The sequence below is a fragment of the Myodes glareolus genome, chromosome 21 (genome assembly GCF_982192425.1).
Source record: "Myodes glareolus chromosome 21, mMyoGla1.1, whole genome shotgun sequence".
NCBI classification, from domain to species: domain Eukaryota; kingdom Metazoa; phylum Chordata; class Mammalia; order Rodentia; family Cricetidae; genus Myodes; species Myodes glareolus.
The window spans coordinates 13,172,952-13,194,157 of NC_142046.1; the positions used below are offsets into that span (position 1 = coordinate 13,172,952).

Consider the following 21,206-nt stretch of genomic DNA (forward strand, 5'->3'; position numbering starts at 1 on the left):
CCAGCTCAGCTTAAAGGGTTGAAATCTGGGCTGGATTTAAGGAAGAGATCTGACTGACACAGGCTGAGCAGCCAGGGAGGGATAGAGGCAATGCTCAAGTCCAGGAAGGTTCCAGATGGAGAGGTACAGCTAAGACGTACTGGTTAAAGCCTTGATGACTAGCCAGGAAAGGAAGCTACACCCCACATACTTCACTCCTGGGCTCCAATTTGAACACAGATCTAATTTCTTTCATTCTTTTGGATCAGAGTCTTACTATGTATCCCTGGCTGGTCTGGAACTCTATGAAGAGCAGACTGGCCTTGACCTCATAGAGCTCTGCCTGCTTCTGCTTCCAAAGGGCTGGGATTAAAGGCATGCATCACTATGCCCAGATTATTTATGTATGTTTATTTATTTATGTATATTTATTTATGTTTTGCCTACCTATACGGACGTGAACCACATACATGCCATAGTTCTCATAGAGGCCAGAAGGAGGAGGCGGATCTCCTGGAGCTGAAGTTACAGAGAGTCATAAGCCACCATGTTGGGTGCTGGGAATTGAACCCAAGTCCTTCAGAACAGACAGGGGTTTTTGATTTTTCAAGACAGGGTTTCTCTGTGTAACAGTCCTGATTGTCCTAGAACACGCTCTGTAGACTAGGCTGGTCTTGAACTCACAAAGATCCGCTGCCTCTACCTCCCAAGTGCCAGGATTAAAGGTGTGCACTACCACTGCCCAGTTTATTTTTTACTTTTAATGAGTGTGTGTGTGTGTATCTGTCTGTCTGTGGTGCACACTGAGTGCAAGTGCTTGAGGAAGCCAGAGGCATTGAATTTCCCTGGAGCTGGCATTACAGGTGGATGCCAACCACCTGCTTCATGCCCTATTTATTGGCATTGATCAAACGGACTGGATCTACATCTATTGTCCAGGCTGGAGTCTGGTCTGATTTCTAGCCATAAGTGTAGTCTTTGAGAGCCCGAAGAGAAGGGATAAGGCCAAGATAGGACGCGGTTGTAGGTCATCTCTGCTGCACCTGGGGGAGATGAGAAGAATGCGGATTCCTCGTGACTGGGAATAAAGTTCTCGAAGCTATATAAAGCCGGGGGCCGGGCGGTGGTGGCGCATGCCTTTATTTCCAGCACTCGGGATGCAGAAGCAGGAGGATCTTTGAGTTCGAGGCCAGCCTGGTCTACAGAACTAGTTCCAGGACAGGTTCCAAAGCTACGGAGAAACCCTGTCTCGAAAAAAAAGAAAAAGAAAAGAAAAAAAAAGGGACGAAAGCAGCAGGACGGAGCCTAGTAGAAGTCTCAAGCTCTAGCGGGCCAGGGTTTCTACTGCCTGGCTTTCAGTGAGTGCGCTGGCTCTGAGGACCGCGGGGCTCAGTGGCCGAGAGACTAGGGCCACACGGAAGTGAGAGGAGGAGCCCGAGAGAGGACGGGGGCGGAGCCCCGCCTGAGGGCGTGGCTTGCGAGGTCTGGGGCAGGGCTCTGGGCGGGGCTCAGGGCGGGCCGGGGTGCGCCGCTGCATTCCACCCTTCCGGCCCGGCGTTCCATCAGCTGCTTGCACCTTCCGCCCAGCATCGGCTTTCCGCGCGACGGTCGCCAAGTTCCATTTTCGCGTGGCCTCTGCGGTGCCCGAGCCCGCAATGTCGGGCCCCAACGGGGACCTAAGCATGCCAGTGGATGCGGGCGCGGAAGGCGAGAATGACAGCTTCGGGGAAGCAGGTGACTGGGGCGGGGGCGTGCTGCCGAGGCTACCTTTGCTTTGCAGGTGGTGCCGTCCTGGGATCTGGAATGGGACCGGGTTGGGGGTGTGTGTGAGGGACTGAAGAGCTCCTGGGTGGCTCTGGAGTTGTCCCCACAGCCGCCTCGGAGGCAGTGGCGAGCGAGCACTAGCGAACGGATCCCTGGACGCAGCAGTACCGGGGAACTGTCGCTAACCAGCCATGGTTACATAGGGGAAACTGAGGCAGCTTCAGAGAAGCTTGTCGATTTGAGATTTGCTTCAGTCACTTTATTCACCGAAGGGGGGCGGGTCCTGCTTGGCTCTCTGCAGGAGGGGTTGGCTCGGTGGGCGCCCCACTGTGCTGAGTCAGCACCCCAACCTCCTGGCTTTGCTGGTGTGACCTGCTTACCAAGCACTATGTTGGGTGCACAGCACTGCGGAAGCACCTCAGGGGAAGCATCAGCCCACAGACTCCTTTTGCACATCTGGGTACCTCAGTTTTCCCATCTGCAATACTGGGCACATTGGTGTCTCCTGTATTGAGATGTGTGGGGATTAACGGGCAGAATGGAATGGAAAATGGTTAGACTCTAAGCTTCCAGCGTACAAGTTCCTTCTGAAAGTGGATAGTGCTTTTATTTTTTTTTCTTATCATAGTCAAGCCTGGTGCCTTACCGAGAGAGCAGGACTTGTGCAGTAAGGATGGGGTATGCTTTTGCTTTGTTATAAAAGCTTTATTGAGCTGTAAGTCACACAATAGATTTTTACCACATAAACCGTACAGTTCCGCAGGCTTTCACTGAATTCCCAGCATATCCATTGACACAACAGTTTTAGAATATTTTCACTACCCGGGTTCTGCTGGAGGCAGGTGCTGTGCAGTGACTGCTGGCAGCCATGGTGGAAACATCATAAGGGGACTCGGTGAGGGTGCGGTGTGACCCCGAGTGGACACTGAGATAGTGGGGTACAGGCTATCTGACCCAGGACAGGAGCAGCAGCTAGGAAGCACCCCTGACATCGGTGAAGGCACCACCTCTCCTCACCCCTCAGCTAGCCTGCCATCAAATGGGAAGGATGGGTCTTAACAGCTGTCCATTAAGTTCTTGCTGTGGCCAGACCCCAACTGAGCTCTTGCTGTACTGGAACCTCAGTGTCCCCCACTCCAATAAGGAGATGCTGGGGTACAGACCTTCAGGGTCTCTGACCTTCAGGTCTGAGTCTTGGTCCTGTCACCAAGTAGCTATGGGAAGCTGTTCTGGTTCCTTCCTTTTTAGGCCTCAGTTTCCCCATGTGTACCATGAGGGGTGGACTTTAAGATCCAGCAGCCTTCAGAGGCTCTATCCTCTGTAAGGGATGCCCTTTCTGGGAACCATCCCCCAAAGGCATATCCCAGACACCCTCCCTGGGCCTTTTTCTTAAATCCACCAGCTACTTCCCCTTTGGTCCCATGCTGGCAGCTGAGTGTTTCTGAGTCATGGCTGGCTCAGAACTGGGTCCCACAGTGAGCACAGACCCAGACGTTGGGTCCTGAGGGACATAGGATTGCCAAGAGGCAGGTCAGAAGTCGCTGTAGAGGAAGACGGAGAAGACTCCGAGGAGGAGGTGTTTTGAGCTGGTCCTGAAGGGCTGCTGTGGCCGATGAATTCTAGATGGTAGGCAGCTGAGCAAGAGCAGAGACTGGAAAGTCAGGGCTGCATTCATTCATTCACTCATTCATTCAGTAAGTGCTTACTTGTGTCGTCGAGAGCACTGGGGAAACAGCAGAGAACACAAGACCTGTCACCTCTCCCAGACCTTTATAAGGGAGTGTGAGGTGGGGTCCAGACTATCATCCAGCTCGTCTGCGGGGAAAGCTGTGGAAGGTGGAGGCTAGAGGCTCAGGGCAAAGGCCTGGTCCAGTGTGGGACACCGGGAGGGCTCCCTTTGGTGATAGCCATACCGAGACTTAAGATAAGTGGTATCCATCCCAGAGGGAAAGACAGGGCCACCCAAGGCATTCCAGGCAGAGGGCTTAAGGCGGGCTAAGCCAGTGTGAGGGGAGAAGGGTCTAAAGGGGAAATGGGCTGGGTCTGTCCCAGGGTCTGGAACCTGCAGGACACTACTGTTTAGGCAGAGAGAGCCGCAGAAGGGGCTGGAGGTCAGGCCATGCCTAGACTGGAGCTTTTGATTGCCCAGCTTTGGAACATGGACGTCTAGGGAGCTATGGAAGGAAATGCAGAGGAAGCTTGGCACTGATAGGGCCACCAGCCAGGACACTGCAGATTGCGCCAGGACCACACCGACCCTACAAGGAAGGTGTGCTATGGATGGTTTCTGTGACACTTGTGGCACCTATCCATTTTCTGCACAGTGACACTGGGAATCAGATTGATACTTTCTCTATCAGTCCTGAGGAGACATGGGACCTTCCCTCTGTCTTTTCCCTTCCTCCCAGAGTATGCTGCCATCAACTCCATGTTGGATCAGATCAACTCTTGTCTGGACCACCTGGAGGAGAAGAACGACCACCTCCATGCCCGCCTCCAGGAGCTGCTGGAGTCCAATCGGCAGACACGCCTGGAATTCCAGCAACAACTCGGGGAGGCCCCTAGTGATGCCAGCCCCTAGGTGCCTGCAGCCCCAAACTGGGCCCCGGCCTCGCCTCTCTAGGCCATGTTCTGGCCTGGGTAGATACTACTTGGCTTAGACACCATCTCAGGTACTGGCCTTCGGATCCCCCAGTGGGTCTACCCGCCTGGACCAAGCCCCACTGCCCCATCATCCCTTCTGGAGCCAGGTGTGGTCCTACAACTCACTCACTTATCCGCCTGCCCAGCTCCAGTCTCTCTCCCCTCCACCCTGGATTGAGTGTCCATATTAAAGAGATCTCCCACACCATTGCCCCTCTTGCCTCTTTGTGTCAGGGTAGGGGCCCCAGTAGCCACTGGGGGCAGATGGAGCGAACTGTGGCTCATGGGCCATGTCATGGGACTGGGGTTCTTAGCCACTTTTCATTTCTAATGCAGAGGATCCAGGCAAGGTCAGGGCTTCCTCCCTACCTGATGTGCTGCCTGCTAGCAGCTGCTCCCCAGCCTGGCAGAGACAGACATGCTGTGTGACTGAGCTCATTCAGCCTCTGGGCACTAGGGCCTTTCACCACGAAAACCGTCCCAAGATCTGACGGTAAGCCTTGGTGCCTTCCACTCAAGCCTTAGTCTTCCCAGCTGGCACTAACAGCCAGACCATTTTAGCTCTAAAGGTCATTTCGCTATAAATGAGGAAACAACAGAGCTAAGGCTGGGTCCCTTCACTGCTCCTCTCTCTTTGGTTAGGAGGTTTGTGCCCTCTTGGCCAATCAAGAGCTGAACCTCAGCAGCAGGGGGACCCACCCCCCAATCCCAAATCTTAACTCCATCTCTGCTCTAGCTTCTGTGAGATGCAGCTGGATAGAGGCCAACACACGGGCCAAGAATTTACACCTAGGGTTAAGTCCTGGCCAGGCTGACTTTTGGCAAGTCACATGACCCTGCTAAGGTCTGTTTGTTTATCTGCAACTTGGGGGTAGGAGCAAGACCATCTGCTAGGGTCACCAGCCACAAGAATTTTCTCTCAAGTTGCCTTTCTATCCCTGATACACTATGAGGGAAGTGCCTTGCAGTCCTGTCCCAGAGACCCTGCATTTGGGAAGCCTGACTTCGGTTTCCTGGTCCTTCACCACACTGTGTCCAGAGAGTAGGTGCCCCTCCCTGTATCCACCCGACACAGTGCTGGTGGGGACTGCAAAGCGAAGCAACTCTTTATTGGATTTTGAGTAACAACATCAACCACGTGAACATTTCCACGCAGTACCTAGAAAACATGAGCAGACTGGGCCCTAGTCAGGCTGGCTGGCCGGAGCTCCCTCTCTCAGGTTTTGAGGCGAGCTGAGCGCCGAAGGGAAGGAGGGAGCTTGGGGGATCCAGGCTTCACCTTGCTGGCTATTTTTGCTGTGTCCTGGTGGCTGGGCTGGCTGGGCGGGCGGCCATTGCTGCTGCTGGAGGTGAACAGTGCAGTCAAGGCATTGCGGGCGTTGATTGCGCACCTGCGGCTCACGGGCCGGCTGGCAGGGCTGGGGTTCTTGGCTGCTTTGTATTTCTGGATACAAAAGTTTTCAAGTTAGTTGCAGTGTATGGCACGCCTGGCCAGCAGCTGCTTCCCAACTTGGGCCTAAACAGTAATGATCTGTTGTGTGATCCTCTCTAGGCTCTGGGGTCACCCTCACCCCCACCTGGACCTGCAACACACACAAGCACATAACACAAAGAGCCAAGCCTGAGTTCCTCTCTGCTGCGGGAGTATGCTTGGGCACTGCCTTGGTACAGCAGCAAACAGCTGCTGGTCATGCCCACCAATTTGAACAGGTCGTGCCCCCGGGCAGGGCAGTCAGATGGCCACTCACCTGCAGGTTCTCAAAGTGGGCCAGGGACTTGCAGTGGGAGAGCCGCAATCCTGAGTTACTGTCGTAGAACTTGTGACAGACGCGGCAGACATAGCCCATCGCGGGCACCAGGAAGTCCACACCTGGGGACAGACAGCAGGGGCTGCATACCCAGGTCCCTCCCACCAGCTGAGTGTCCCGCCTGCTCTAGGTGAGAGACGAGAAGAGCACCAGAGGGTGGGCTGCTAGACTGGAGTGCTGTGGCAGCTGGGGGCTTAGCTTGGCGTCTTACCGTATGCCGTGTTGGGGCTGTAAGTCTCTGAGCCTTTCCATTCCTCTAAGGATGTATCTCCTGACCTCACCTGGAGAGGGAGCGAGGGCTCAGATGTGGTGCCTCAGGCCCCACCTGGACACAGGTCAGGGGCCTGCAGTGCACACATGGTCTCCAGAGAGCCAACCATGCCCTCGGCTTACAGCCTGTTCAGGGTGGCCTCCTCTGAGCCACGGCACATGCCGATCCTGCCTCCCAGGTGTCCTGATGACTGTGTTGTGGGTTCCAGTTAGCCCCGTCCTCCAAGCCAGAATAAACACATCCTTTCTGAGGTTGCTTTTTCAGCACATTTGAGTGTGTGCACGCGTGGGTACCTGAGGCTAGCGTCTGTCAAATCTCCAGAACTCTGGAGGCACAGGCAGTCAGGAGCGACCTGACATGGTGTAAGGAACTGAATCCAGGTCCTCTGGGGGCAGCACAGCTTCTCACCACCTACTCAGCTCTCCATCCTTTTTCTTTCTTTCCTTCTTTCCTTCCTTCTTTCTTTCTTTCTTTCTTTTTGAGAGACAGGGTCTTGGTATATGATGGAGCTCTCAACCCTCTGCTTCATCCTCCTTCGTGCTGGAGCCTGTATGACTTTCCTCCCCCAGTACTAGGGGGATGAATCTTAGGGCTTTGCCTGTGCTAGGCAAGCACTCTACCACTGGGCTATAGTTCCTAGTCCACTGCCTTCCCCTCCCCACCCCAATCCACCTGCGTTTCTTTTACTTTGTACAAAAATAGCATGGAAATCTTACACAAAGCCTCTCAGGACTGCTGTAGCGTGCCTTCTGTGCCTTGCTAAATGCTGTTCCCTTTGCCCTCCCTTGCCCCACACGGTATCTCAGCCTTTAAGGCCCTTGCATATGTCACCTGTCACTCATTGTCACTCGGTCTTCATGCCTAGTTCCATGGCCATGTGACACAGCCCATAACTGCGTGCCTACAAATGCCAGCACAGTGTCTGGGTCCCTCAAGGAGCAGGATAGCCCCTGGGGCTCCAATAGCCTCTAACGGCTCACCCCACATACCTGCTTGCAGAATTCCTCCTCAGCCTCAATCTCTTCCTCTTCCTCATCATCCTCGTCCTCTTCTTGATCACTCTCGAAGCAGCCAACGGCGTCCACCGTGATGAAGTGGTCCTCCTCTGGGTTCACTGTCTCCTTTTCAAGTGTCTTCAGCTGCCCAAGGCATGGGCGAGGGACTTAAGTCAGCGATGGGCAGCTAAGGTACCACACACTTCTGAGGGTTCTAGGCCTTGCTCTATGATCTTGGGGAACGGATTCATGCTGTACTCAGGCAGTGGGGGTTACCTCCTTGGCCTTGTCTTTGTGTCCCTGGGACTTCACATGTTCCACAAACTTTCGAGGGGTCTTGAAATAACGGTTGCAGATGGTGCAGAAGGGCCTCAGGGATTGTTTGGCGATCTGGGGAAAGGAAGGCAGGCCATGTGGTGCATTGTAGCATTCCTAGGTACAAGCCACCCTATCAGTGGCCCGATGAGACCTCACCTGTCAAGCTTGCGGGCTCAACTCAGCTCTGACCCTACAATGGGACATGCAAAATCAGTTCTCTTCACTATGTGGGATGGTAGGTGGCAACAGAGACAGGCTAGGAGGGAGGACAGCCACCAAAGACACCTCGGTAGGGTAGAGGCTGAATAGCAGGGTGAGCTGGTGCCTACACTGAACAGATGGGCAAAGTAAAAGCCCAAAGAGAACATGACTGACTCACCAGAAGTCACGGGAGTGATAGTCACATGAAGACGAAAATAGACTTTACATCCCACTCCCACCCAGACCCCTCCCCCACCTGGTCTGGCTGTGGCACACACGGGGGCCTTCGAAGCATGAGCGGCTCTCGCACCTTGTGCTCCTGTGTCCTGCGGTGCTGGATCAGGTCTCCGGTGTAGTACACCTGGCAGGTGTTGCACCAGCGTTTTGGTGGAGGATCTCTGAACGGCACAATAAAAACAAAGCAGGGCATGATTCTCCTAGAGTGCTCTGGAAGCACATGTGGTTCAGAAGCCAGGGTGGGGGTCAGCCTACGGTGCCTCCTTGGGGGACCAGGAGTCTAGTACCAAAAAAGCAAGGAAAGAGCAGCAGCTCCTGACCCCGAGAGCTAACAGACGTGAGTTCTCTGTCCGCCAGGCAACAAGCAGAGCGGACACGAGTCTGCAGGCTCCTTGTCCTCAGTAGAACCCCCAACCGTCGACACAGACAACTGTCCAGTCTGAGAAAGGCTTTCCTTTGTCTCCAACAGGGTTTACTGTAATCCTGAATAAGTCAACTCTGAGATCTCATTAAGCAGTTGGCTTTAAAGTCTTGATTTATGCCGGGCAGTGCTGGCACAGACCTTTAATCTCAACACTTGGGAGGCAGAGGCAGGCAGATCTCTGTGAGTTCCAGGACAGCCAGGGCTACAAAGAGAAACCCTGTCTCAAAAAAAAAACCAAAAAAACCCAGAAACAAGAACCTCTTGATCTTTCTGCCTTAGCCTCCTGAGTGTTGGGATCACAGGGCGAGTCACCATAGCTGGCTTTGTTGTTGACACTCTGAAACTGTGAGGCTTCAAAAGTTATTCAGGTTCCTGAGTCTCCTGAAATGCTGGGCTCTCTGGACACAGCCCTTATCTTCCAGTTCCCAAGTCTATGTGGTTCAGCTGTGACAGCACACCGGGCCTGGCAGCTCCTAGAGCTTCCCACCCAGCCTTGTCACCTCAAGTGCTAGTCCCAGACTTGAGGGAGGACATTTCAGACTAAGCACATCCTGACAGTGGAAGGACCCCTAGGACACTGTCACTACACCCCTCATCAGGCTGTTTTATAGACAGGGAAACTGAGGCCCGAGGTTATAGTTAATCAATGCAGAGCAATAATTAATCCCCAGGCAGATGGCAGGAGAGTATACTCAGGGCCTGGCCTGTGAGGCTTCCTGCTCACAACACGAGCCTCTGCCAGCCTTTACTCACTCTGCCTCTCTCTCCAGGATGTCCCGAGGCATGGGCAGCAGGGATAGCAGGCAGGTCTGGCTGGAATGCTGCATTTCCCCAAGCCGCTGCTGGTGCTGCGCCTCTGACAGGTGGTCCTGGAACTCCTGCAGCAGGAAGGAAGCAGAGGTGGCCATGAGCCACAGCCACAGGGAGGGCAGCTCCAAGCCCCATGCCACCCTGCATCTCTGAACCTTCTGCCTCCGTTTCTTCCACCTGTCACACCTGCGTGTGTCCCCACAGTGGCATTATTTCACACAGCTCAACACAGCCCAGGACAAGGATGGTAAACACCCATTTCTAGGAGCGCTGCAGTGAAGGAACATGGCTCTAAATGGTCCTGCTCACACAAGGACCACAGTCACAGGTAATAATAGTCGCTGGAGATAAGTAAGAGCATTAAAAAAACAAAACAAAACAAAACTGGGGGGAGCTGCAGAGATGGCTCAGAGGTTAAGAGCCCTGGCTGCTCTTCTTGAGGACCTGGGTTTGGCTCCCAGCACCCACATGGTGGCTCACAACCATCTGTAACTCAAGTTGCAGGGGACCCATGTGGCACATAGACAGACATATGTCAAAATACTCATACACATAAATAAAAATAAACAAGTCTTTTTTAAATTTGATTTTTAAAAAATATGGAATGCTTCATGAATTTGCATGTCATCCTTGCGCAGGGGCCATGCTAATCTTCTCCGTGTCGTTCCAATTCTAGCATATGTGCTGCCGAAGCGAGCACCAAGTCTCAAGTTTGTCTTTTTAAAGATAGATATTGAGTTCTAGCTATATTGCCCATTTGATCTGAAACTCACGTGCTTCCGTGTCCTGTTCCAATCTTCCAGGCAGCTAGGACGGCTGCAGGAAGCCCACACACGCCCAGCCAGGAATACCACGCATTTACTTATCCTGTTCATCACATGTTATATCTTGGTTGTACTTTTTAAATGTTTTATTTTGAGACAGGCTCTCTCTCACTAAGCTGACCAGGTTTCTGTTAAACTCATGATCCCCCGCCTCAGCTTCCCAAGAGACTAGAATCAACCCAATTGAGACTACCATTATTATTAATACTGTACTCGCTTGGGCTAGACCTGGGTCCAGAACTTCAAATGTCAAGAGCTGAGGCCCTAAGACGCACAGTGAGGTCGGTTCTTGGCTTTACTCACTAAACACAGAGGAAAATACACAAAAGTGGAATTTACTTCTGGAGGCCTTGTTGACCGGTCCAGACCAGCTTTTCCCTGACCCCAAAAACCCGCTCTACCAGCTGATCAGGAAATATCTAAGCAGATGGGCAGCCCCTGGGCAGTGTAGAGAAAGTAAGCCCACAGGCCTAGCGGGCCTGAGCCCCCCACCCCCACCAGCCCTGGGTACCTGCTGGCTGTTGCAGTTGGCCTTGCAGATATAGCAGAAGAATTGGAGGGTCTGCTTGGAGGGTATGCTGGGAAGGACAGGGGCGCCAGATGTGGAGTCCCCAGGGCGAAGTCCAGATGTGAGGGATGTGGTGTTGAAAGCCCGGCTGTCACTGCTCTGCAGGATGGTGACCTTCAGGGAGCCCCCAGCCCCCCACATCTACAGTAGATTCAGAGACAAGAGTTTCCACCATCTGGTGTTGATGGTGTTCCAGCCCCGACAAGAACACCTGCCAGCATTGTTTCCTCAAAGTTTCCTGAGAGGGAACCTGAGGTTACATTCTTATGTGACTGCCCAAAACTACACAGAGACTATGATAGCCAGGATTTGAACCTAGTTACGTGTGTATGTGTGTGTGTCACCATGTAGATCAGGCTGGCCTGAAAGTCACAGAGATCAGCCTGCCTCTGCCTCCATAGGGTTGGATTAAAGATTTGTTATAAGGTAGAGTTGGAGCCTGGGTCCCACAAGGAGGTTTTTTGCTAAGGTACTCTTTGCACTAAGATGACATCACCACACGAAGGACTGGCAGCTACAGTGTGGAGTGGCCAGACCAGAAGTACATCCAGATCTTAAGAAAAAAGACACAAGAGCAGAGAAAGCCCTGGGTGGCTCATTCATGCAGCCAGGCACAAGGTCACTGTCCTTTCCACACACGGGGAAACACAAAGAATCCTTAGGTAGCCTGGGGGCAAACAGATGCCAGGCCACCACCAGAGTCTCAGGCCTTCTAGTGGCTGTATGCAGGCTTACACACACACACACACACACAGCATCTAGTGGCTGTATGCAGGCTTACACACACACACACACACACAGCATCTAGTGACTGTATGCAGGCTTACACACACACACACACACACACACACACAGCATCTAGTGGCTGTATGCAGGCTTACACACACACACACAGCATCTAGTGACTGTATGCAGGCTTACACACACACACACACACACAGCATCTAGTGGCTGTATGCAGGCTTACACACACACACACACACACACACACACACACACACACACACACACAGCATCTAGTGGCTGTATGCAGGCTTCTACGCACCCCAAGCATCTCTTTTGCTCTTTTTTCACACTCTCCCACATCCAGGTCACCAGTTGATGCCTCCTGGCTCGTGTCTTCACTGTCCTGGGTACCTGCTGGTTCTGGCAAGGCTTCCTCTGTGCCTGAAACAACAGATATGTTCCCTTCCCACAGTGTGTCTACCATTTGGTGTCCAAGATCTAGATTTAAGAGCTGGCTTCTCTGCCCACAGTCAAGACCCTGAAGTCCAAAATGGGGATGGTCCCAGGTCTGGACTCCAGGCCTGACCCTCGGTCCCCAGTCACTCACCTCCCCTAGCTTCTGTAGCGCCAGATGATGGCTGCGGTTCTGTGGCACAAGCCAGGACTGACACTTGCGCTGGTGGGGGTGCTGACCCCTGTGGCTGGTCCTGGGTCTTCTCTGATGTCTGCTCCTGCATCTGTCCCAAAGGCTGCTCCTGCGGCTGTGCTTGGGCGGATACCTGTGGATATGTCTGTGTCTGGGCCTGCGCCTGCAGCTGTACCTGCCACAGGGACTGAGGCTGGGTCTGTTTCCTGCAGCTGCCCCTGCCATGGGGGCTGGGAATGTACCCGTGGCTGTACCTGGTTCTGCTGTGGTGCTAAGTGCTCTGGAGAGGTCTGGGTCTGCGCCTGCTTCTGCAGCCTTGGCTGCACCTGGGCCTGATGCTGCAGAACCTGGGGCTGCAAATGTGTCAGGAGTTGGGCTCCTGGTGGCTCAGGCAGCCGATCTGGGGTCTGTGTCTGCTTCGGTGCTGTCATCTGGGTCTGAGGCTGGACCTTTGCTTGTGGCTGCCCTTTAGGCCCTTTCTCTGTGGCCTCCTCTGAGCTAGGAAAGATCCAAAGATAATCAGAAAGCCAGGTGGTGGTGTCCACACCTTTGCTCCTAGCCCTAGGGAGGCGAAGACAGGAAAATCTCTTTAGAGTTGGAGAGCAGCCTGGTCTACATAGTGAGTTTGGGTCAGCCAAGGTTGTCTCAAAAAACCAAACAGGAAAATTAAAGAAGATCAAAACTGTATCTTTCGAGAGGCCTATGACCCAGGTCCTAACTCGTTCTTACAGTGGGGGATGGAGGAAGCTCTAAAGCTGCCCAGGCCTGTTTCACCTAAACTCAGGGCACCGACTCTCCACCTTGTAACATGTCTTGAATTAATCCTCCAAACCTAGCAGCACCCATGCACTCTGCAAGGACCCCCTTGCTTCTAGCTGCCCGGCCTGGCCTCCAGGTGGCTCACACCCAGGTAGACACAGGGCTGAATCTGACCCTCCCCCCAAGCCAGAGGCCTAACTTCAGAGCCCCAGCATGTGGCAGCAGCACTTACCTCTTTGTCCTCTTGGCTGGTGGTTCTGATGCCTCAAAGGGCTCAGGGTCAAGCTCTGGGGTCTCCATGTCATCTGTGCAGATCAGCGAATCTTGGTCTGCAATTGAGGCAGGCGAGGCAACACAGCTCCAGGAGATGGCCCTAGTCACTTGCCACCAGGATCCTCCCTGCCCTGATGTCCCTGTGTCTCTCACCTTCAGGTGTGTCCATCTGGAGCTCCACGGCCTCTTCAGACCCCTCTGTGGGGTCCTCCCTGTCTCCCAGAGGCACTGTCTGGGAAGAAGAATCCTGCTTCCTTTTAGAATCCATTTTTTAACCTCCCCCTCACTTGCCAACACCCCCTGACCGAGGGACTGAAGGGTAGATGACCTGAAACATCTCAGGAGTCATTGTCTCAGGTGCCCATCTAGCTGCCTGCCATTCGAATCTGGGTTGGATACCCACAAAATCTCTTGGCTCCCTTGGTCATCTAGACTTCCCACTTCCTGTTCCCTAAGGAGCCCCAAGAGCCTTTGACCTAAACCCTCAAAGGCTTTCTAGTCCTGGGAGTCTCCTAATCTCAAGCCAGGAACTGTCCACTCCTCCCTTCTGCACCCCCCACCAGCCTTCCTTCTACCAGGAGCCTGACTCTGTGCATCCTCACTGGCCTTTCTCTGGTCAAACCCCCAGCCTTCAGAGCTTCTTGTGGGGAGCTCCTAACCATAGGCTAGGTCCAGACCCTTTTAGTGGGCTTCCCGATTTTTGTTACTGCCATCTATCTGAGACAGGGTCTCCCTAGTTCCAGTCTTAACTGCTTTGTCTTCACACACTCAGGACCCACAGAAAGACCAGGACAGATGCCACATCTGCACTGCTGACCAACCACACAGCTTTCCTCCCTGCTCCCAAGGCCTTCTGCCCTGGTGAACACATGTGTAACCCACACCAGAACTCTTGGCTCTTTACAAACTACTCAGCTCTTGCCCTGGGAGACGCATGGAGTCAGTTGTAGTCTTCCTACATGTAAAACAGGAGTGCAGATAAGCCAAGACTCTGGTGTGCCAGGCCTAACCCCAAGGATACAGGCTGAGCCCTTCTCTGTAGGAAAATGCCTTCCTACAGATGTGGAGGACGAAAGCAATTAAGTAGGGAGCATTGTTCATGCCCAGCATACACCTGGGAGTGGACCTTGTACAAAGAGCTGCAAGAACATGCAGGGACATTGTGTGAGTGTGTGTATGTCTGTCCAGGAACATTTTGTGTGTGTATCTGTCTGTCTGTCTGTGTTTTCTTCTGTGAATCTAAGTCTTCTGCATGTGGTAAGATGAACCACTGAAGCCATTGGACCCACCAGACAGCAGCTGGGGACGTTAGATGTGGCTGTGTGAATACCATGCCTTCCCAGGACTCTATGTATGAGGATTACACATTTTTGGAACTTTTAGGCAGTGATAAAATTCTTTCTTATCCAACACCCCAAGCCTGTGCTCTACCACTGAGCCACACCCTCGCACTGTAAAGGTGACATTCAGAGTTGCCTGTCCCACACAGTGGCCGGCAGCCTCAGGGAGACACCTGAGATGCGGACTCTCAACTAAGGCGGGAAGCTTAATGACACAACAGATAGTGGACATTTAGTGGTTTGGGCAAAATGGGGCATGGAGAAATATACTGGTAGTTTTATGAATTTGGGAGGCTGAGGCAGGAGGATCAGTTGCTTAAGCCAAGATGTTTGAGTTCAGGCTGGGCAACATAGGGGGCACAAAAGCATTTGAAGTTTAGGAGGTAAGATCTTGTTTCTTCAAACAAACAAGCAAACAAACAAACAATCATCAATCAATCAGCAAGAATTCTTATTTTATTTATTTATTTATGTTTTTATTTATTTATTTATGTTTTGTTGGTTTTTTTTTTCTTTTTTGGGACTGGGCTTCTCTGTGTAGACCTGGCTGTCCTAGAACCTGCTGTGTAGACCAGGCTGGTCTTAAACTGGGACATCCACCTGCCCCTGCCTCCCAAGGGCTGGGATTAAAGGCATGTGCCACTACCACCCAACTAATTTATTTATTTTTAATATAGGTCAAATGGTATCTTTTAAAAAATATTAGATTAACTAAAATGTTAGTAAATTTTACTGTATTTTATTCATTTTTGTTTGATTGTTTTGGGATAGCTGGCCTAGAACTCACTATGTAGCTGAGGATGACTCCGGAACCTTTGGTGCCATCTCCAGAGTGCCGGGATTTTCAGTGTACATTACTACACTTGGCGGTATAATTAACTTTATCTGTTCCTTTGAATTTATTTAAATTTTTAAGGTCTTTCTCCATTGCTCAGATGGCTGGAATGTGCAGCCATTTTCTAACCCCGCCTCCCAAGTGTTGGGGTTAGGGTATCAGTTATCATACCTTGGCCTTTCAGTCTTATTAATGTGGTTATTAAATCTTTAAAATCATATACATGACTCAAGCTTTATTCCACTAGCCATTGCTGATGTAAAGAGCAGTGAGGTGATTCAGCAGGTAAAGGCATCTGGCACCAAAACCGATAGCCGGAGTTCCGGTCCTAGGACCAAACAGTAGAAGAAGAAAACAGACCCACACAAGGTGTTCTCTGACCTCCGCATGCCCACCTTGGCACATGGAAAATAAATGATAATGATGAAGTAAGAAAGATTAGCTGGGTGGTAGTGGCATACTTTTTTAATCTCAGCCCTTGGGAGGCAGAGACAGGCAGGTCTCTGAATTCCAGGCCAGCCTGGCTTACAGAGAGAGTTCCAGGACAACCAAGGCAAAGAAACCCTCTTTCAAAAAAACCAAACAAATGAACAAATAAACACCAACAAAAAAAAAATTTAAAGAGAGAAATAGTACATAGATAATAATAAAGTGGTATTTGGGTATGGCTAAAGTCCCATTAGGGGCACAGAGGTATTTGAAGTTTGGGAGATACTAGACACCGCCACCTTCATCTTACAGACAAGGACACTGAGGCACAATGAGGGAGCACGAGCTGCCCAAAGGCCAGGTGAGCCCAAACATATGGAGTCAAGCTGACACTGGGGCGCCCTTCACCGACTCCTGCCCTGGCTCTACCCAAAGCGCGACTCACCTTGTGATTGGGGGTGGCGGAAGGAGTTCTTGCCTGTTTCTGGGAGTTTCTCCCTGAGTGGCTGAGCTGAGAAGGGTTCATTGGGACCCCAACAGGAGGAGGGCCCAGCAGTGACTGGCGTGTGGCCTGCGGAAAGAACTGTTGCAGATTTGGGGTAACCATCTGGGGAGGGGTAAGGCTGGGTGCTGCTAGGCTTGGGGCCGGCATGTTGTAAGCACGGAGGTTGCCTGTGGGGAAGAAAAGGCGAGAGGAGTCACACCATGGCCCCTCAAAGGATCATCGGAACATCAGAGACAGTGTCCGAGGGCAGCAGAGGGAAAGTGAAGCCAAGCTGAGGCCCGCTGTGGGCACTAACGAGAAAGGGCTTCCAGCTGTGTGTGTGTGAGACCTGCCCCAGCTAGCCCTCAGAAATGCTGCTGGAAGGCCCTTTGAGGGACCCAGCACATGCCCAGAGAGCAAGCTGTTGTTCCACACTTTGGCCCCCACCAGCTTCTCTTTATCAATGAGAGGGAAGCTCCTCATTGGGAGTTATAGGCAAGGCATTCTTGTCACTACAGCCCTCTAGCCGGCCAGGTACCAGGGCAGATGTGGCTCTTTCTATAGATGACAAACATAGATCTCTGAGGGACACCTGTTAGCTGTCGCTCCTCCTCACCCTACCTTCCACACCCAAGACCTCTATCACACACGTGCCTTGTGACCAGGCTTCCCATCTCCTGAAGACACTTCATCCCTCCCCGGAACTGCACAAACAAGATCTCTCTAGAGCTACACTCTGACCTCATCCCCTGCCCAAAGCCTTCTACAGTTCCCTGTTCGGTAACGAAGTCTGCTCACAGCAGGGTCTGGCCCTGCCGCCCCTCACAGGCTTCACACTGAGCTCTAGGAACATAGCCTTGTGCAGTCCCTCAGCCACCCTGCCTCTGGGCCTCGGGGCATGCTGCCCCCCCATGTGGAAGCTGCTGTGCTCCACCGACTCCCAGTATCCTTCAGACTTCCCTTTATGTCAGGAGGCCTCCTGTGATATCTGTTTCCCTGAAGACCTCTATCCTAGGTCCAACCACCTTATTTCCTGTGACATCTCCTCTGACTCAGCTTTTTACCCAGGGACGGCCCCAAGTGTGGAAGAGAGCTGCCATCCAGGCTGAGGTTCAGGGGCTGTGCAGGGGAGGGCAGTGCAGGTTAAAGGCACAGATCAGCTGTATTGAAAGCTGAGATCAAGTCCAGACTCTACGGCACAACCTCTGGGACCTGGAGCAAACCATTTCCCCCTCCTCTTATCTGTCGAACGAGGCTTCAAAGTTATGAACTAGTGTATCTGATAGACAGGTATAACAAAGACATACACAGTCGCAGAGATCCACCAGCTCCCATACACAACAAGATGAAAGACAGAATGCTCTCAAACAGAAATGGACAAAGGACATGGACAAGTCACAAAATGAAATGCAAATGTTTAATGGATAAGTGTAAAAATATTTTGGCTGCACTCACACAATAAAGTGTAAATTAAGACATTCAAGACACAGCCTTAGCCTTTGCAAACCAACTTAGTAAATTATATGTACATATACAGTTATACAAGTTATATATAAGAAAGCATAGAATACCCAATGCTGCCGTGGGCATGGTGAGGCCGGCACTGTCATACGCGGCTGGTGGCATTGCAAACTGGTCCAATCCTTAGGAAAGTAATTTGGCAACACTTATCAAAAGTCATCAAACATCCATCCCCCGACTCAGTCATTCTATGTTGGGAATCTAATATGAAAAAAGAGTCTCAAATGTCATGTTCATCCCAATGGTATTTAGGATAGAAAAGAGACAACGAGAAGCGGGGCAGGCAGATAATTGAGGTTTCCATAAGGGCACATTCCTCTAGTAAAAAATTAAACCTACCACAATATCCTGATTGAACCAAAATTCTGCTCATACCTATAATCCCAGGTGTTGGAGGATGAGGTAGGAAGACTCTTGTGAGTTCAAGATCACCCTAGCTTACATAATAAGTTCCAGGACAGCAAGAGACAGAGGCAGGCAATCTCTGTGAGTTTGAGGCCAGCCTGGTCTACATAGTGAGTTACAGGACAGCTAGGGCTACAGAGTAAGACCTTGTCTCAAACAAATAAACAAAAAACCAATCCTAACACAGGAAAATAAAAAAGAAACATGACATAGATCCTTTCTTGTATTAATCATAATAATCATATCCAAGCTCCTTCCCAGAGAAAACAACAGAAAGACCTATACCAAAATATTGGCTGGTGACTCTCCCGGGGATGAGTGACTGCTTTCCTATTGCTGGGGTTATTGTTGTTTTCAAAGGCTTTATTTTTCAGTATTTATTTTAAATTTTAATTTATGTGTGTGTGTGTGTTTAGGTACCATTATGTTGTATATGGGAGAATGGCCCCCGAGGCCAGATAAAGATGACAGATCCCCTGGAGCTGGAGTTATAGGCATTGTGAGTTGCCCCATGTATAGAGTATTGGATTCTAACTTGGGTCCTCTGAAAGAACAGCAAGGTCTCCCAACCACTGAGCCATCTCTCGATCCCCTTTGGGTTTTGTTGTTTTCCTGTTTTAACACATTATTTTCATTATGAGAAGCATGACTTTTTAAATGAGAAAAGAAAAGATGGCATCTATATGTACACATTGTGACCCACGATGGGATTTTTCTCTCCCCAGCTATCCATGTGTCATCTGACAGTCAGCTCAGCGGACTGTCCACACTGTGGTCTTGTAGGGCTGCCAAGTGACGGCCATCTAACCAGCTTCCACCTGTGTTGTACTACGGGCAAGGGACTCAGGTTGCCATTGTTTTCATTTGTAGAGGGGGTTTTGGGTGTACCTCCCATTACAGCTATCAATAGAATCAGAAGGAAGGGCTAAGATTCCTCCCCACATAAGGAAACTGAGGCAAGGGCACAGGCTTCACACTCAAGACCTGAGACAGGGATTCATGGAGGCAGGGCTCAGGTCTGGCAGGATGCCGAGTGACCCAGGACAAATACCATGTAATCTTGATGACAGCGGGTTACGCTGAGCACTGCCCCCAAAAAAGGCCAACACTGTTTGATAACTGCACTTAGCAGAGAAGCCTGCGGACTTTGTGTCCTCTCCGTAAGGATGCTCAGGGTCACTGTGTGAGCTGGGAAAACTGAGTGGGAAACTGAGGAAACGGGACGCTGAGAACTACCGTACCTTGCAGCTGCTGAAGTAGCAACGCTCTCTGCAGCATGGAGCCATTGAGCAGGGAGGCGGAGTGGGTGCCCTGGAGATTCAGAAGCTGTTGCGGGGACGACTGCTGAGGGAGGCCCCTGTGTGGTGGAACGGGAGGGTCAGAGGGTTGGTGGGAAAGCCGTCCACCTGGAGACCCCTCCGAGGTGGAAACTGACGACACTTAACACTCAAACAAGGATGCCCCTGGGGCCGCAAAACAGGGGTCTGAGTGCGACCACAGCCTCCGCTCTTCCAGTGGGCAACTCACCGGCTGACAGGCATGGGCAAGGGGGCCTGCGGTGGGGACTGCTGCAGCAACTGCTGGAGCTGCAGTAACTGCTGCTGCTGTTGCAACTGCTGCTGCTGGAGCTGCTGCTGCTGCAGCTGCTGCAACTGTTGCTGCTGCTGGAATTGTTGGTTGAACATGGTTGCTGAGGGAAGGTGGGTAAGGTCAGGTCACCATTCTAGGTCAATCGAGCCCCTCCCCTCCCAAAGCACCCACCCTAGCCCACAGACGCATACTGTAGGCTAGGCTGTACACTCCCAGCCCTGTCAAGAATGACACTTTTGGACCCCGGCGCTTTCAGTTCTGATCAGCTGCCGAGAACAATGCTCTTGCCTGTAGACCTCTCTTCACTCCCATCTCTTCAACCCTGACGGTTCCACCCTTCCAACCCAAGAACACCTTCCCACCGCCCCACAGCCCCCACCTTTTGTCTCTCTCTCCCGTACTCAGCACTTTTTGGCGCCAGCACCTCTCCAGACACACCCCCCGGTTTGGGGTTCAGCTGCCCTATCCCTATGTGGTGTCAATTACACCAGCACCCACGCCCAGCCTTCCACTTAAATTAGTGAACCCCGGACAGGAAAAGCTTCCCTCCACTACAATACACCCCTACGTCCCTCCACTGCCCCTCATTCCTCCACCCCCTTTCCCCGCAGATATATTCAACACCAGGCATCTGATCCCGTGGCCTCGCCTGTCCACAAAGCCTGCAGCCTCCATACAGGTAGCCACTACCCCTGCAGTCCACTCTACCCGGGTGCCCAGCCCTCCACAGAGGCTTCCAGGGCGAGCACCACGCAGGTTCCCCTCACCTCTCAGCAATCCACGAAGGCGGAAGACGAGAAAGTCACCCGCGGAATTGACGGCGCGGACTCGCCGGTTCGCGGGCTCCTCGGGACTCCGCAGTGGCTTGGCCACTCGGAAGGCCCGGCGGCTGGCCAGTCCTGCGCGGAGCGCCCTCTAGAGGACCGGAGGGCTCACCGCGGCCGCCGCCGCCGTGGGAACCTGCTTCGCGCGGGTCAAGTCCCGGGGGCTGCGTCCGCTCATCAGTCGCTGGAGCCACGGTGGCTACCAGATGCCAGGATGCGCAGGGCAGCGCAGACTCTGGGTTCCCAGGCCCCGGAATCGGGAAGGGGCGATTCTGAGCTCCCAGGCTCGTCTGTTTATCCGGCAGGAGCATGGCGGAGGACTTCTAGGAGGGTCAATTCGCAGCCTACCTCCCGAGGTCACTACTGTCCGTCCGGTGATCCTGAGCCCTTGTGGGGCTGGGACAGGAGCGAGCTGGCGTGATGAGTGTTATGCCCAGATCGCGGAGTCCCCCCAAAACCAACTAGGAGACCGAGTCCTATATACAAAAGCAAAGAGCCTTTATTCTTACACAAGGTTGCAAACTCGGGCTCT

At 52.3% G+C, this 21,206-nt stretch overlaps 2 protein-coding genes and 1 non-coding gene across 10 annotated transcripts; 1 reads left to right on the top strand and 2 right to left on the bottom strand.

Moving 5' to 3' along the window:
- The first annotated feature begins 1,514 nt into the window (after nucleotides 1-1,514).
- Bbln (bublin coiled coil protein) lies at nucleotides 1,515-4,591 on the top strand. Its single transcript, XM_048432094.3, has 2 exons — nucleotides 1,515-1,713; nucleotides 4,152-4,591. The coding sequence occupies exons 1-2, from the start codon at nucleotides 1,635-1,637 to the stop codon at nucleotides 4,322-4,324; spliced, it is 252 nt and encodes an 83-aa protein (XP_048288051.1). The 5' UTR covers nucleotides 1,515-1,634; the 3' UTR covers nucleotides 4,325-4,591.
- An 873-nt stretch (nucleotides 4,592-5,464) lies between these two features.
- Ciz1 (CDKN1A interacting zinc finger protein 1) lies at nucleotides 5,465-20,758 on the bottom strand. 8 transcript variants are annotated; one of them, XM_087899763.1, is made up of 18 exons: nucleotides 20,618-20,758; nucleotides 19,788-19,950; nucleotides 19,502-19,617; nucleotides 17,906-17,977; nucleotides 16,296-16,522; nucleotides 13,400-13,478; nucleotides 13,206-13,302; nucleotides 12,469-12,712; nucleotides 12,176-12,347; nucleotides 11,888-12,009; nucleotides 10,786-10,983; nucleotides 9,394-9,518; nucleotides 8,290-8,377; nucleotides 7,737-7,850; nucleotides 7,455-7,604; nucleotides 6,406-6,475; nucleotides 6,135-6,256; nucleotides 5,465-5,830 (listed from the first exon to the last, which is right to left on the bottom strand). In XM_087899763.1, the coding sequence occupies exons 2-18, from the start codon at nucleotides 19,943-19,945 to the stop codon at nucleotides 5,603-5,605; spliced, it is 2,382 nt and encodes a 793-aa protein (XP_087755889.1). In that variant the 5' UTR covers nucleotides 19,946-19,950; nucleotides 20,618-20,758; the 3' UTR covers nucleotides 5,465-5,602. The 8 variants fall into 8 exon arrangements, with proteins under 8 accessions (XP_087755889.1, XP_087755887.1, XP_087755888.1 ...); XM_087899761.1 differs by having other exon boundaries at nucleotides 8,236-8,377; XM_087899762.1 differs by having other exon boundaries at nucleotides 13,400-13,493.
- LOC125399073 (U6 spliceosomal RNA) lies at nucleotides 10,044-10,150 on the bottom strand. Its single transcript, XR_007231601.3, has one exon. It is a non-coding gene; the product is annotated as a U6 spliceosomal RNA (small nuclear RNA).
- Nucleotides 20,759-21,206: the final 448 nt, after the last annotated feature.